The following is a 17,334-nucleotide window of genomic DNA, read 5'->3' as shown; positions in this document are numbered from 1 at the left end:
GGGCATCAACGATAGTGGGAAACGTGGGATAATTTGCATAACGGGCTTCACAAGTTATCCCACGTTTCCCACTATCGGTGATGTCCCTGGCGTACTATACTAACTAGACAGTGATTCCTAATATTTCCATTTTATTGTGAAATTATATTGCAGATTTAGATTTCATAAATGTAGACAAATAGTTTACATTGCACGAGGCCTCCCATGTCAATTTCAATAGTCCTCGTCCACTGACGTCAAACATGAAGACAGCAGCTCGAGATTTATTTGCATATTTGGCCTACTTAGCGGCAGACACAACAACAGACGCGCACGAGATTTACATGCATATAAGGCCTCCTTAGCTCTTGAACTATCGATTTGCCTAATTTATATTCCGGTAGAATTATCAAGAAATCAATTCCATTAACTTTCGAAGTTATCACAGAGAAAACAAACAGAAAAAATATATGAAAATATGTTCTTGTACCTCATGTACCATCGTGTGGTCTGAGAGTAAAACTGAGAAAGAGAGAGCGAAGGACGAAGACTCATCAATTACTACATTGCAAGCCTGAAGTACATTTTAATGGTTATAAACGACAATAATTTGTAACAGTTTCATCCAATACAACAAAATATCACAGACAGCAAACAATATGTTCTCTTCACAGCTTTGTTGAATCTCCCTGCAAAAACAGAAAGAAGTAAATATTCGATTTCAAAAGCCTACATGATAAATGTCATATAACATATTTAATGTATTTAATTTTGATAAGCCAACCTTCGTTGTGGAATTATTGGACGGTGCGTCAACTTCAAAGGTAAATACAGGATTTGCTTGGCCGTTAGGACCGGTGGGATCAGGTGAAAGGGAAAATGTAACAGTGTCGGACATTCCTCCATCTAGAAAACTGCTGGCTGTAGATACAGATCTTAGCAAATGGTTAGCTTCTTTAATCTGAGATGGAGTAGGAGATGGAATATCATCCTCTTCTTCAGAAGAAGATTCGCGGGCCAGGTCGGGTTGACTTCCAACAGCTCCTATCATAGCGATCGAGGCAAAGCTAGACATACCAGACATTATGCTGCTTGTTCTTCGCCTTCCTGTCAAATAAAATCCTAAAGCTTTTATCACTATAACTGAAATGAGGGAAAATAATGAACTGTAATCGATTTCAAAAAAATCAATAAACAATACAAAATCGTAAAGATGGTATAAAACATGGACCTCTAAATTTTCCAGGGGTTAGATCATTTGCCTGGTGGAAGTAAGCATCACCTTTTTACCACTTATACACGCTGTGATTCCCATGTAACATTCTGTAGTCAAATTAATAATAAAACAAACGCCAAACCATTGTTTGAAAAGAAGTCAGCCAAAACTAAATAATGAAACCTGTGGCTGAACACTGTAACCTGTACAAAGTGTCAATGAATTGATCCAAATTAAAAGTTTTCACAGGATGAAAAGCCAGGTTTCCCAAATTTGGAAACCCGATGGAAACATATGGGAATCGTGACATCAGTAGTTTCCATATAGTTTCCATTTTATGGAAACCACAAAGTGGTTTCCACATAGATTCCCGACATGGAAACTATCAACCTGTGGTTTCCCAAGATAGGAAACCATGGAAACATACCCCGGTGGTTTCCACATAGATTCCCGACATGGAAACAATCAACCTGTGGTTTCCCGTAAGTTTCCCAAGATAGGAAACCATGGAAACATGCCCCGGTGGTTTCCATGTAGATTCCCGATATGGAAACATCCAACCTGTGGTTTCCCGTAAGTTTCCCAAGATAGGAAACCATGTAAACATGCCTCAGTGGTTTCCATACAGATTCCCGACATGGAAGTCACCAATGTGTAGTTTTCCCCATGTTTCCCATGCAGGAAAACTTTGAAAGTATATCTCAATACTAACCCACCTACCTTTTATTTTACACAAAGTTAAATATTTAATTATGTTACCATATTTTTACCATTTATAGAACTATTTCAAAAGTGTTTACATGCTGTATCAAAATAATTAACTTCAAACAGTTAAAATAACTAGATGTGTATTTCTGTGTGATTAATTTAATATTTCAGCACCGTGAACGCAATTCAATTTTAATTTAATTTTATTTAACTGAATTTTATTTAATTTAATTTAATTTTGAATTTGATTTATCACATAAGTTTTGGTAAACTCGTATAGAATGCGTGAAGTGGAATAGAAAAAATTAAGTGCATGCAGTTATGTAGAAATCAATCATTTCCGATCCCACTTTCTTGAAGCTGTCTATGATGAATGTTCCTTTGAAAAAATGGAAGAGCTAAGGAAGGGTACATTTAATGAAATTATTTACAGACAAGGTTTACTAAAAAGATCGATGAAAAGTAAATAAAGAAATATGTCAAGTTACGATTACTGATTAAGGACAGGTGAGGCGTTCCTCAATAAAATAATTAATTTTTTTTCCCCAATATTTTGCAATTGACATTGAAGAATTATTTTTATATGATTACATGTATTCACAAGACGTCAAGGTACCTTACCAGGCATTTGTGTTAGATACCAGAGGTTGGCATTTCTTATATACCGGGGTAATCCGTCAGGAAAAAAAATTCTTCAGTTGGTTTGTCAAAATTACATTTTTAGTGTTTCAAGTTTATAAATACAAGTTTAGAAAGTGATAAAGATTTTGTTTTAATATAAATTAATATATTAAGATAAGAATCATTCATCGAATTGGCTGGGGGTTGAGTATTATCATACTAGTATTTTACTATTAATAGTGAATATTGTTTTTTTTTTTTAATCTATTAATTTATTATTTTTATTATTGGGGGGGGGTGGGTTGCTTTTCATTTTTTCCTTGATAAGCCCCCCCCCCCCCCCCAAAAAAAAAAACGCTTTTGAAAAAGTCACTATGGTCGGCCTGTGTAATTAGGGACACCTGTCCTCACGTGCCATTTCAGGTGAAGACACGTGCCGCGAAGACACCTGTCACTGTGTATTTTTTGTATATTCTATGTGAATTGAGACGGTTTTGTACCTAAAGGGAACAATGGGCTGTTGTCGAGCATGTACACACACAGTCTCCGACAGAAAATTCTTTTAAATTAAGATGAATGATTCGTGTTTCTTTTATCATTTAAAAAATTGTATATTCCATAAATAAAGTTACACAAGAGAACATATTTATAAAATAACGTACATTTAAGAAGTTCAATGAAAGAACAAACTATTTAGAATTTTTATTTCAATTTTCATTACTGATTTAAAATAAAACTATCCTCTTTAGAAATTAAATAATTTTCTATAGGTACTGAATAGATCTTAATTCTCGTCGTGTATAATTATATTAAATCAGAATGACGTTAATAGATCAATGTGAAATCAAAACTGTATTCAATATTGTTGATGGTTTTTTTGTGTGAGATTTGTAATCTAACGTACTACAAAGACATTTACTAGATAAATGTTTATAATATAATTCATCACATAAAACGTTTTTTTTCTTTCCCTTTTTTTGTTTAAATATGTACGCAGATCCCCGAGTAGTAAACGCCTGCACTTTTCGCATGAAATTACAATGTAGGGTCCTAAATGTACATACATTATATTTAACAAACTTTAAAATTTTCAGCCATTTTTTTTCTCCAAAGGCCATGATTGCTCTAGATAAAGAAAAGTCTATAATATTTTGCATGATTTTGTTTTCCTTAAGAACAATGGCTTTTAAAGTAGTGCATGCTAAGGCAATCTATTAAAAGAATCAATTGTATAATTAATCCATTGTATAATTGTCACGATTGTATTTTTGTGCAGTTTTTGTTGATTTCATTCTATAAAGGTATGAAGTTTGTCAATACTTCAACAAACATTTCTTTATCTATGTTGTACACTACTTTATTTTTATTCGCCGACATGCTACTCTTTTTAAAAAAAAACAAACTTGCGTGACTAATAGACTCGATCTTCAGGCCTGTAGGAAAGTAATTTCCGTTAGAGTAATAAACTAACCGGGATTTTATTTTTACTAGCATACCTTACCAGATTTCTTAACGAAAAAAAAAACATTAAAGAAATACAGGGCGGGACCAGCTAAAGCTGTATGCATAAGTACACCCCTGCACATCAACGAGTATAGATGACTTTCGACATAATCTTTCCCATGACTTCACTTATACCAATCACGACTGAAATACTGAATTAAAATACTGTTATATTTTCCTGCCTTTGATTAGATGTTAGTTTTGTTCCACCTATAGATAGTACTCTCCTAAGAAAAAGGTTTTCAACATTCTGATACATTTAACAATTTTATGTGTTAAAATGATGTGGGAAATTTTTTTTAGCTAAAGGCCAAGGAGTTTAAAGTACAATGTACATGTAGCAATTAGAGAAAAGTCTAGCAGGTCCACCAGTAATATTGATAGCAGGCTCAAAATGTAATTAAACCCCGAAAAGGAGGGAGTTCAATTAGTAATTTAATCCCCCCCCCAAAAAAAACACAACAACTGTTCTTGATAATCATATTATAATTGTAGCTCATTTTCATGCCTTTTAGGATTCCTGTGGAAAGTTCACAATAAAAAAATGTGCTTTTAAAAATTTAACATCTTTTGGTGTGACATTATAAATTCATAATCATACATGTAACAGTTAAAAGAAGCGGGGAGAGGGGGGGGGGGGTACTTTCAACTAGGACGGCCACTACCAACAACCAAGCCCCGAAACCCATATCCCGAAGGCAAATAAGTTGAGGTGTCAAGCAAGAAACATTTTTTTCTCTGCTCTTGCCTCATGTATTTAACCGTTTTTTTTTCTAAATATACTAGGCCTACACATCATATCGGCAAAAATATTTAGGAGCCCCTCTTTTTATTCCATGAAAAGGGGAAAACTTAATTAAATTCTAATATAAGATCTCATAATCACATTTAATCATAGTGAATGTACACAGTTTATATTTCCCATCCTGCGTCGCTCTGTAGGCGCTTTATTTTATGGTCAATTTCCCGAGGCGCCATTTTTGGAGGATCGAGAAGGACGAAGAAGAAGGTGTAAGCAGCTGGTAAATGTGAAAAGATAAGATGGTTTCACCACCCAGTGTCTTTAAGACTGTGATAAATGCAATGGCCAACGATGAAGGATAAGTGTACGTATATTTTTGTTAACTTTTTACGGTAAATAGTTGTAATATTTGGCAACAACAAATCTTCACTATCGGAGGCAACTTTTGTTCTGACGCCATTTTGAAAAGTTGGATACCTAAGTTTTAAATTGTTAAGTGTATATATTACAGAGAAAGAGAGAGAGAGAGAGAGAGAGAGGGAGAGACAGAGATTTGAGACAGTGATATAGCATAACTTAGATTATGGAGGCCCCAAAGGCACCGTGCATGTGCATGCTGTATGTTGTAAAATGGCAACGATTCGCCTTTTATCATGTTTATTAAAACGTATGCTCCATATGTATGTTCTCTCTCTATATATAAATGAATACTTTTCGGAATTAAAAAAAAATATTTTTCACCCCGCTCAAATTATCCGGATGATAATAGTTACACCGAGCATGGTTTCGTAGTTAAATTCAGACTGTAGAACATCCGGTTTGAATACATGTGTTTTTGACTTTTCGGATAGCCAACTCTTGTTTTTTGGAACTTACGACTTATGGCAAGGTATAAATTAAATATTTTTGGTTCAAAACTTTGATAAAAGCATCGATATTTTTACAAAAAAGTGTCTTCAATCTCAGCTTATCCGATTATTCATGAAGGATATCCTCATCAGAACAGTTGGAATAGATTGTAGTCAATACTGTAGCATAACCCTTCATCATATGCATGACGATGATATAGAGGAAAAATATACATAAAAAAGTGAATGTAGGTGAAAGCCTGTCAACTTTTCTGAAGATATTAGGTTTGTTTTATTGTTTATTGAAATAGTTTACTGCTCAAAAGATTTTTTTTTTGGTAATGTCTAACCTGTTGAGATGAAGATGTAAAAAAAGAAAAGCCTAATAGTGAATTAATATTGATAGTATGTCAAGAAATGCAAATGAATCATCAGCTTGAATTATCAGTTTTTTCTGAATTCACAATTATTGACCTGAGTAGGTCAATGTATAGCGAATAATACATACTCTTTTCCATATCACATCCTAGCCCGAGACACCAATATCAGCCAGAGGGACAGAGGCCCTAGGGCTGATATTGGTCGAAGGTCTGATACAGGATGTGATGTCTGTCTGTCCGTCTGTCTGCAAACACTACTCCTTAAATTTTAGTCTGATTTCAATATAACTTGGCACACAAGTAGACTATACTAAGATACATAATTCTGTGCATCAGTTTTTGATAAGTACAAACCAGTAGAGCTACAGTCTCGACAGAGACTTCTGGTTATTTTTTCTTCCATCCCGGTTGTTGCTAATGCTATTACATAATTAGTTTAAATTAGAATGCAGTAGTACCTGGACATAATTTATCATTTCAGAGAGACGAAAACTGTGTGACTTTAAAAGAAAACCAGTGAGATAAAATCATAGAAAATGTATGATGATTCAGGATGTGGTCATTTGGTAAGTGGTAATTCATTCATGATTAGTATGTATATGACAATTGCCTGAAAAAAAAAAAGATTCTAAATTTTATTTAAATATTGAACTGTGGTATATCAGCTGTGAGCTACAAGAAGTTTTATGTAAAAGCAAGGGCTGAAACAATTTGCCCCCTCCATGTTATGTGTGTATTGCTATGATTGACATACAATCAGTTCTCTAATACATACACTTCAATAAAACTTTGTCGTCTTGGACCTGAATTGAACAGGGAAAAACTCTGAGATCTCTCCAAAAATTTGAATGAAAAAAAAGGAAATGCTTATTAACTGATTTCTTGCTGGTCAGTATTTTGATTACTTAAAGGAAGCTCTAAAAACTGCACACTAAAGAGTTCTACTTTAATATCAGGTAGACTAAGTTTTATGAAGTTAGAGTGATCTGCCCATAGATTAAGATTATGAAAAATGTTATTTTACAGTCAGTTAGATTATTTTTAATAGATTAAATTATTTTTTACGGCGCCGCTGGAGGGCCAGGTAAAAAATTATTTTTATTTGTTCGGACAAATTAGAAATTCGTTCGGACGAATTAGTTATTTGTTCGGACGAATTAGATATTCGTTCGGACAAATTAGAAATTCGTTCGGACGAATTAAATATTCGTTCGGACAAATTAGAAATTCGTTCGGACGAATTAGTTATTTGTTCGGACGAATTAGATATTCGTTCGGACAAATTAGAAATTCGTTCGGACAAATAAGTTATTTGTTCGGACAAATTAGATTCACGAATTAGTTATTTGTTCGGACAAATTAAATATTCGTTATTTGTTCGGACGAATTAGATATTCGTTCGGACGAATTAGTTATTTGTTCGGACAAATTAAATATTCGTTCGGACAAATTAGGTTTTTGTTCGGACGAATTAGATATTCGTTCGGACGAATTAGAAATTCGTTCGGACGAATTAGTTATTTGTTCGGACGAATTAGATATTCGTTCGGACAAATTAGAAATTCGTTCGGACGAATTAGTTATTTGTTCGGACGAATTAGATATTCGTTCGGACAAATTAGAAATTCGTTCGGACAAATTAAATATTCGTTCGGACAAATTAAATGTTTGTTCGGACAAATTAAACATTCGTTCGGACAAATTAAATATTTGTTCGGACAAATTAAAAATTCGTTCGGACAAATAAGAAATTCGTTCGGACAAATGAAAGTGTTTTTTGGGAACTTTATAGTAATTTAAGTCAAATCTGATGTCAATGATGGATCAGCAGGAAGTACTGCAAGAGGTAGCATTTTTCCATTCTCTTGGATTCAATAATGATGAAATTTTGAAATATTTGGCACAATTTAGTCAAATAGTGATAAGTAAAAGGACACTTAAAAGAATGTTACACGGTGCAGGATTATTTAGAAGAAAAAATTTCTCAGATTTGCTTGAGGTTGCTCTATTTCTCGAGAGTAAAATGGACACAGCAGAAAAACTTCATGGATACAGATTAATGCATCTTCAGTGCTTACAATCTGGTTATACAGTGACACAAGAAACTGTTAGGCTTTTACTGAAAATAATTGATCCTATAGGTGTTCAGATAAGAAAGCGAGGACGATTGAGACGGCGTACATACACTAATCCTGGGCCAAATTTCATTGGCACGTCGATTCTTACGACAAACTCAAACCTTTTGGTATTTGCATCAATGGGTGCATCGACGGTTTTTCTAGATGCATGATATGGCTAGAAGCATACAAAACTAACAGTAAACCAGCTCTGATAGCTGGATACTTCATAAAAGCTGTGGAATCAAGGACGGGATGTCCAAAGAGAATTAGAGCAGATCTAGGAACTGAAAATGGCCACATGGAACAGATGCAAAAGTTTTTACGATATGAACATTTAGATGAATTCGCGAGCCGATCATTTTTATATGGTTCTAGTAACCATAACCAAAGAATAGAAGCTTGGTGGTCATACCTAAGAAGCCATAATGCACAATTTTGGATGTCTCTTTTTAAGGGCCTGAAAGAAGAAGACGAATTCACCGGAAACTTTCTGGATAAAAATTTGATTCAGTTTTGTTTTATGCGATTAATTCAGGTATGGTATGTCTACATTTTGAATTTATAGATCTTATCTATGTACTACAAAATTCTATTGACAATGTTGTGAGAATAACGTTTGTGGAGTAGGATTTCCCCCATAGCCATCCCCCCCCACCTCCGAAAATCGTACTCTAGTGTAGGCCTAGATTTTCCCCCGAGGGGAAATCTCACACCAGAGCCAAATTTCTCCCTAGAGCCCCATCCCAATACCAGAACCCCTGACCCAGGGGTCATGAAATTCACAATTTTGGTCGAGGCAACCTTCCTCATCATAACTATGCATGTAGATTGTTTTCATAAAGCTAAAAGAATATTTTCAAATAATTATTGTATTTTCACTATATATCATTAATTAGAACCCTGCCCTTTAAACACCAAAACCCTGACCTTGGGGCCATGAATTTCACAATTTTGGAAGCGGTTTCAAAGCTAATTACAACCTTAAAAACAATTTGGCTGCTTGTTGTCCCGGAGTAAAGAAGATTTTTAAAGACTGTCTTAATTTTAATACACGCCCGGGGGGGATGTAATTCAAAATTTAAACTCCCCTTCACCCATAGATGCTAAATGCCAAAATAGAATGAAGTTGGTTCAGTGGTTCCAGTGAAGCTGAAAATGTTAAAATGTTAACACACAATGAACGGCGCACAATATAAGACAAGAAGCCAACAGGCCTTGAATTACTCTTCCGATAAATTATCTATCACCTCTATTTGAAGCCTTTAACTCTAAGTATCCCAAGACCCAAGTTCCATCAACTGACAAAGTTTGATGATTCTTAGCCAATTAGGACTGAAGATATTTTAATAAAGCTATAAAAAAAAACATAGGTAGGTCACAGTGACCTATTTTAAGATTGAAGTTTTCTGAGGACTCAAGACGCATTAATAGACAAAGATTGAAGATTCTAAGCCAATAAGTATTTGAGATATTTAAAAGTAGGTCATCCTGACCTACTTTTTTATCTACATTCTCTGAAAACCCATGATCAATCAACTGACAAAGTTCGATGATTCTAAGCCAATAAGTATCTGAGATACCTAAATATAGCCATAAAATGTCAAAAGTAGGTCATCGTGACCTTCTTTTGAATTAACATGACGTGAATTATAAAGATGCATCAACTTACAAGATTTGATGATCCTAGTCCTTATAGTAAGCAAAATATAAATGTTTTTATTAATTGTAATTTGGGTCAACTTTGAAGTGACCTTGAGACCACGCCCTTTGCCCCAGGGTAATTTCCCGTGCAAATTTTAGCAAGCAGTACTTTTGGTTTTGTTTTCCTGATTATCTCCCCTTGTTTAAGGGTTCCAACCCTTATTTTAGTATAAATGGTAGCCCTTAGGCCAAGGATACCCTGTAACAAATTTGACAATGATTGGCCAAGGGGTTCTTTAGTTATGGCCATAGCATAAACTCTTTTGAGCCTTTGGCTCAGAAGAGCTAAAGACAGGTGGCAATACCGGTATTTCACCCGAGTGAACTGAGGTGACCTATAAAGTTAAGTAAAGGTCAAGGTAAAAAAAATGTTGATACAGTTGAATAACTTTCATAAATATATCTATCAGCTATTGAAGTTTGATAAAAATAACTCGAATAGCTGTAGTTTTTTTTATTTAGGTCATTTCAAATCAAAATCAATGAAAAAATATAGATCAATCCATGCATTGAATTTTTGTTTGTGTTAAGCACCCTTAAGTAAATTCCTTCCCTAAGCAGATCTCTAGGCAAAGCAGTGTAAAGATTGACAAGCATAATTATCCATACAATTCTTAAATCTAAACTATCACTGTCAATCATGAAGTTAAAGGCTCTGAACAGCGAGACACTATCTTGACGTCTGGTCCAAGACAATAAGCTGAGAACAAGCTTAAGACAAAATTTTAAATCTATACAATTTTCTTCATAATTTGAAAATTTCAACATGTGGGTGAATTTGTATATTACACAAACTTGCAATTTTTTTGCACATTACATGTATGTTACTCAGAATTCAAGTCAAGATATTAAAAAAATCAAAATTCTGACATAAGCCTCTTCTCAGTTTATCAGGTCTTGAGGCCAGTTCTTCTTAATCAAAACTTTATCCCTGTACAATATTTTCAATGTAAATGAACATATTTCCTTTAGTTTCATTTGTTTTAGGATGAACTTAATGAAGTTGTTCACCTCTGGAACACACACCGCATGCGAAGAAATCAAAATCAAGTTGCACCAAGTGGTAGACCACTTACGATGTATCAGATTCCTCATCTGTATGGAACAGAAAACCATGCATGTCCAGTATCTTTGGAAAAGATCCGCATATGCCAAGAAGAGTGCATTTATAAAGAATCTTTCCCATGTGATAGTGATGTTTTTTAATTATGTTGTATTTTAATGACAGAATATAACTTGGAACCCCCAACAAACAGTGCGACTGCAACAAGACTTTATAAAGCTTTGCGAGATTTAATATATCAAACCTTACAATTTCATGTCAAAGTACTCTGTTAGAAAAGTTTATAATTCTTTATTATTAATAGATGAAAAAACAAAATATCATACATAAATCATAAAGCTCATTAGACAGTTATTGTTTGTTCAACCTAAAAGAAATATGCAAAGGTAACATGAAATCAAATTAATAATGAAACAAATACATGTACAGAAACATTGAATATTTCTATGTATATTACTATTTAAAATTATAACAAGTACATGCATTGTGAAGTGTTGTAACTGCTGTTGTACACAAAAATGATCCCTCCAAAGAAACAAGAATCAATATACCAGAATAAAACATCTCTTAAGTAAGGAAGTCTTATAAAATATTGTCTATTCCAATAAATTATTTTGAAGAGGAACATTTGTGTAATATTAAGGAACGTGTTGTTTGATGTAAAGGTGACAAAAAGAAACTACTCTGAAATTTTTTTCTACATTAGAAAAGTATTTGTATGATGAAATGAAATATTAAACTAATATATATGAAAATCAAAAATGTTCTGTACCTCATCAATTGGTATGATTTGAGGCTGACTGGACTTAGGGAAAGAATTTATGCACCGAGCAGATTTTAAACAAAGAGGCTATTTTTCACCTTGACATTTGACCTAGAAACTTTGTTCAAAGTCACTGCTCATCCATTAACCAGTGGCACTCTGTGAATGAAGTATGAACCACATTGGACCATGCTGAGATATATGCTATGGACAAGAATTTTTCAATTAATTATGGCATGACCTTAACCTTAGACCTAGAAACGTGATTAAAAATCATTGCTCACCCTTTACTCGAATGCATTTTGTGGGTGAAGTATGAGCCTGATTAGGCCAAGGAGACAATATATGCTCTGGACAAGAGGTCTTAGATGGAAGAACAAACAGACTAATCACTATAGGGTATCTGCAGAGTGGGCCCTAATAAGCACACACTATTTTTTTTCTTTTCATAGAAAGGGAAGGGAGTCATGTCATCTTTCAATTTAACATTTTCAAGATCCTTTTCACCTAAAAATGTTCTAGGCTGTACTTGGTTCAAATAAATACATTTGTTCTAGAAAAAAAGCAATTAGAACAGAAAGTGTAAAATGTGAGATTGGTTTAAAATTAAATGCAAGACAAGTGAATTGAAGAGCTTATTTGAGCTTATAACTGTAATCCTTTCATTAAGTGTCAGGACTATAAATTGTCAGATAAAATATTTAACATAAAACATTCTAGGTCAAGTGACACTGGCACAGAGTTTGCTATTTAACATGCAAAACTAAATAAAAGAAACATGTCATACAAATGCACATTATACTTTTTCCATGTTATAAAACACTTCAAGAATTACACATGACTAACAGATTAATTATGCTCATAAATTCATAAAATATTTGAACAGAGTTCATGCATTTTTTGCAATTAAAAAAAAAATTATGTACCTGATGTCAGTCCCTTATAATATGAGAGGCCCATGGGCCACATAGCTCACCTGAGTATTGAGGGTAGAAAAAAAAACAATCAAGTATTGAAAAGCTTAAATACATAATTGGTTGCTTTGATTGTCCATTGTCACACATTCCTACCCGTGGGATTCCTGATGTGAACAAATTTGAATCTATATAAATGCGACTAATCATGCCTATTTTTAGCTCTACTGGTCAGAGACCAGAAGAGCTTATGCGATAGTAATGCGTCCGGCGTCCGTCCGTCTGTCCGTCTGTCTGTCTGTCCGTCTGTCTGTAAACAATTTTTCAAAATGCTACTCCTCCTACAGTTTTGGTCTAATTTCAATATAACTTGGCACACAAGTAGACTACACTAAGATACATAATTCTGTGTATCGGTTTTTGATTTCGATGAACGGTGTTGCCGTGGTTACTAAAAAAAGAAATTTCTGTGAAATTCTTTCAAAATGCTACTCCTCCTACAGTTTTGGTCTGATTTCAATATAACTTGGCACACAAGTAGAATACACTAAGATACATAATTCTGTGTATCGGTTTTTATTTTCGATGAACGGTGTTTACGTGGTTACTAAAAATAGAAATTTCTGTGAAATTCTTTCAAAATGCTACTCCTCCTACAGTTTTGGTCTGATTTCAATATAACTTGGCACACAAGTAGAATACACTAAGATACATAATTCTTTATATCGGTTTTTGATTTCGATGAAGGGTGTTGCCGTGGTTACTAAAAATAGAAATTTCTGTGAAATTCTTTCAAAATGCTACTTTTCCTACAGTTTTGGTCTGATTTCAGTATAACTTGGCACACAAGTAGAATACACTAAGATACATAATTCTGTATATCGGTTTTTGATTTCGATGAACGGTGTTGCCGTGGTTACTAAAAATAGAAATTTCTGTGAAATTCTTTCAAAATGCTTCTCCTCCTACAGTTTTGGTCTGATTTCAGTATAACTTGGCACACAAGTAGACTACACTAAGATACATAAATCTGTGTATCGGTTTTTGATTTCGATGAACGGTGTTGCCATGGTTACTAAAAATAGAAATATCTGTAAAATTGTTTCAAAATGCTACTCCTCCTACAGTTTTGGTCTGATTTCAATATATCTTGGCACACAAGTAGACTACACTAAGAACATAAAGAGACTTTATCAACAATCATTATTCTATTTATTGCTGTTGTAAAGTTTCAAATCCCAGCTGCTTAAGGACTTTTCTCTTCCTTTGCTATAAGTTCAAACCAGTAGAGCTTCAGTCTTGACAGAGACTTCTGGTTTTTGTTGATTTTGAGTATATTTTTCATATATATATATTCCTATGTAAAACTTTAATCGTTCACTGAGGCCCCAATTCCCCCTCCACCCCACCCCCCCCTCGGTTCATGATTTGAACAAATTGGAGTCTACACTACATGAGGATGCTTACATATTAGTTTCATCCTTTCTGGTCCACTGGTTCTTGAGAGATTTTTAAAACATGCCATGGAATTTTCATTTATTTCCCCCTTGAAAGAGAGTGTGGCCCTTCACTTGAAAGAAACTTGAATCTCCTTGACTCAAGGATGCTTTATTGCAAGTTTGGTTGAAAAAGGCCACATGGTTCTAGAGAAGAAGTCAAAAACCTGAAAAGTTTACAGACCGACGACTAACAAAATGTGATCAGAAAAGCTTACTAAGGTGAGCTTTAAAGCAATACAACTTCAATTACATGATGGCTTTACCTTTAACCTTAATCTATTTTGACATTTTGTCTATAATTCATGCAATGTTCATCTCCATGCAGTGATCCCCACTGTTTTGTAAAATATTGTCGAATTCATGTCGTAGCTCAATATATGACAAATATGTGCTTGGCAACTCTAGAACAGGCCCACATGTGTGTGCAACTGGTCTCCTTCCCAATCCAACCAATTTCGTGAAGGTAACATTGATCTTCTCAACACAGCAGACATCTGTTCCAGTTAAGAAACGCAACAGTTTTTCAACAGAATTTTGATTTTGAGATTTGATGTACTGTTTCAGAAACTGTATGCATTGGTTTTCAGCTGGTGTCATAGGGTTTGAAGTTATCATCTTTAAGATCTTTCTCACAGTTGGCCTCTTTACTTCATACATTGCCAGAAGATCTGCTTCAGTTGAAATTTGACTGATTAATTCTGTTCTGCATACTTCAACCATTTTTTCTAAAGCATACTTGGGTTTTTGAATAATTTCTTTATGAGCAATATTTAAGAATTCTTTCTTCATCTCTTCTATTTTGGGTGCATCCAAATCTGTCCAACATATCTAGAAAATCCTCATTTTCATCTTCAGATAACTGTCTTGTTAATGCAATTTTAGCCAAATCTCGGTCTGACTGGTTAAGGTAAAGCAGGAATGAACTCATCAATGTTTCTTCACTGACAGAGTGTTCTCCGAACAGAAGTGCTGAGATAAATGCTGGAGCAAAATTTAATGGAAATATGTTATGATCCATCAGACCTTTTACAAGAATTCTACCGATTGACTTCCATTCTTCTGCTTTCCAGTGTGGGTTAAGGGCTGGAACACGATTGTCCTCTTCCTCAGCTGCTCTAGAAAAAAATTCAATCCAAAAAGAGGTGTAAACATCTCTTGAAACACCAGATTGATCTGCACCAGATTCATTAATGAATGCAAACTTTACTGGCTTTTGAACAATATCTGGATCATTGAATGCATTGATTAGATCTTCAAGAATTTTGACTCTGTGGACTCTTACTGTTATAAGCGTTATTTGCGGTGGCGGAGATGAATCTCGTGGCATCATTCCTATTTGCGGTGGCGGTGATGTATCTTGTGGCATGATTTGTATTTGCGGTGGCGGAGATGTATCTCGTGGCATCATTCCTATTTGCGGTGGCGGTGATGTATCTTGTGGCATGATTTGTATTTGCGGTGGCAGAGATGTATCTTGTGGCATCATTCCTATTTGCGGTGGCGGTGATGTATCTTGTGGCATGATTTGTATTTGCGGCAGCAAAGATGTATCTTGTGGCATTATTCGTATTTGCAGTGGCAGAGATTTATCGCCTGGCATCATTGATATTTGCGGTGGCGGCGATGTATCTTGTGGCATCATTTGTATTTGCGGTGCCGGTGATGTACCTTGTGGCATCATTTGCATTTGTGAAGTTGTATGTTGTGGCATCAATACTATTTGAGAAGGACCTGAAGTATCTTGTAGCATGTTATCATTTTTTCTTACTGGTTCACTGAAATTGTTGAAAATTTCCTCATTTGCATTGAAAAATATATCTGCAGTACTGTTTTCAACAGGGAGATCTGGCAGATCATCCGAGTTTTCTGACATCAAAAATGAAGGCCTGGGAATGTTTTCCTCTGTTTTTGTCCATAAATGAAAACGCAGCATCCCCATTTTGACGGTGTTGTACATTTCTGAAATGGATATTTCATCCGAAAATTCGGTCTGCGCAAAATCTAACACTTTACAGGTGACTGATGATAAAAGGACACCTTTCTTTGATATACCTTCAGGGAAAAATATTGTTTTTGCCTCTTTTAGAATGTCAGATTTCTTTGCGTCTCTAACTAATTCAATTTTGCGACTTCCCCCTCCATTTGAACTTCTTATGTGTTTACCATTATGGATCCAACCAAGCTCAATTTTTCTCTTCATTTTCTGTGCATTTTTGTTCCCTACCAAGTTTAAACTTCTTGAAGGTCTCTTCTCCAAATCAACATCTTCTTCATGGAGCTTCATTTTCTTCCTTAATCTATCAAATAATGCTGACTTTTTTCCACCATTGTCAGGCTTGCAGAGACTTCTCAAGTTCACTCTGTCACTAAAAGCCTCTATGTATTTGCTTAGTTCTCTGTCATCCATGCTTTGCACAGCGGAAACATCAATCTACATAAAAAAATGGGAGAAATAAGAGGCCATAGGTGTTCAATGGATACTTGAGTATGATATAACATCATATATGATCCATAGATGTATAAAACTGGAAGCACTTCTCACAAAATAATTATACATACTGCTGCAATTTTTAAAAGCAACATTCAAAATTGGACTTTGATCAATAAAAATATATATCCTCTTGTCAAAAGTAACTTTTAGTAAAAACGTCATAAACAATCTTTGTACTACCAACTTAATGCACTTTCATTTACATAATTATAGCCTTATTAATAAGTATAATTTCAATCAACATGCTCTTACTCCTAAACGGCATTTAATCAATATCAGCATACATTCTTAAGTATTAACTAATCTTTGTACTAAGCATGAGCTTCTACAGTTCTCCATTATATAAATATTGCATGTAGTTGAGTGTAACATTGAAAATTTTCACCCCAAGAAAACCATTGTCAACCGAGGTGCAGCCGAGGTTGACAATGGTTTTTGAGGGGTGAAAATTTTCAATGTTACACTCAACTACATGCAATGTTTATTATATTATACTGAATGTTTTATACAAATACATATAAAGTGAACCATGCGTACATAAATTCTGCGCAGTCGCTATTTTTTGGAATACCACTTGTCATCAAGCAATGTTGACTGTTGCTACGCAGGAAGTTGTGGCTTCATTATTCAGCGGGTAATAGTGTTTTTTAGCAAATGTTTCTCGATGAATCAGATTCAAGTAATTTACATGAAAGCATAATATTACAAATTAATTAGGTGCATAAACACAGATTTTAAGTTGATATTTTCTGTATAAGAGTCAGTCTGCGAGAAAACCATGCAGAA

At 34.5% G+C, this 17,334-nt stretch overlaps 2 protein-coding genes and 1 pseudogene across 2 annotated transcripts; 1 reads left to right on the top strand and 2 right to left on the bottom strand.

The window, feature by feature from the left end:
- Nucleotides 1–597: 597 nt before the first annotated feature.
- LOC134267053 (uncharacterized) lies at nt 598–1,082 on the bottom strand. Its single transcript, XM_062749276.1, has 2 exons — nt 764–1,082; nt 598–668 (listed from the first exon to the last, which is right to left on the bottom strand). The coding sequence occupies exons 1-2, from the start codon at nt 1,061–1,063 to the stop codon at nt 648–650; spliced, it is 321 nt and encodes a 106-aa protein (XP_062605260.1). The 5' UTR covers nt 1,064–1,082; the 3' UTR covers nt 598–647.
- Nucleotides 1,083–7,509: 6,427 nt separating this feature from the next.
- Nucleotides 7,510–11,224, top strand: LOC134267055 (uncharacterized). The gene is made up of 2 exons (XM_062749278.1): nt 7,510–8,652; nt 10,806–11,224. The coding sequence occupies exons 1-2, from the start codon at nt 8,284–8,286 to the stop codon at nt 11,022–11,024; spliced, it is 588 nt and encodes a 195-aa protein (XP_062605262.1). The 5' UTR covers nt 7,510–8,283; the 3' UTR covers nt 11,025–11,224.
- A 2,782-nt stretch (nt 11,225–14,006) lies between these two features.
- Nucleotides 14,007–16,158, bottom strand: LOC134267054 (uncharacterized; annotated as a pseudogene).
- Nucleotides 16,159–17,334: the final 1,176 nt, after the last annotated feature.

The sequence above is a fragment of the Saccostrea cucullata genome, unplaced genomic scaffold, assembly GCF_032062105.1.
Source record: "Saccostrea cucullata isolate Sc308-1 unplaced genomic scaffold, CSIRO_AGI_Scuc_v1 ctg9685, whole genome shotgun sequence".
Classification (NCBI taxonomy): domain Eukaryota; kingdom Metazoa; phylum Mollusca; class Bivalvia; order Ostreida; family Ostreidae; genus Saccostrea; species Saccostrea cuccullata.
The sequence above is the reverse complement of the archived record's forward strand: the minus strand, read 5'-3'. Positions and strand labels throughout refer to the sequence as shown.

What these genes read in the sequence shown, in the direction of transcription:
- LOC134267053 (XM_062749276.1), bottom strand. Translation starts at nt 1,063, where the DNA reads ATGTCTGGTATGTCTAGCTTTGCCTCGATCGCTATGATAGGAGCTGTT. An exon ending in CCAATAATTCCACAACGAAG is followed by an intron (nt 669 to 763) that starts GTTGGCTTATCA and finishes CTGTTTTTGCAG; the next exon opens with GGAGATTCAACAAAGCTGTG.
- LOC134267055 (XM_062749278.1), top strand. Translation starts at nt 8,284, where the DNA reads ATGATATGGCTAGAAGCATACAAAACTAACAGTAAACCAGCTCTGATA. An exon ending in GTTTTATGCGATTAATTCAG is followed by an intron (nt 8,653 to 10,805) that starts GTATGGTATGTC and finishes CATTTGTTTTAG; the next exon opens with GATGAACTTAATGAAGTTGT.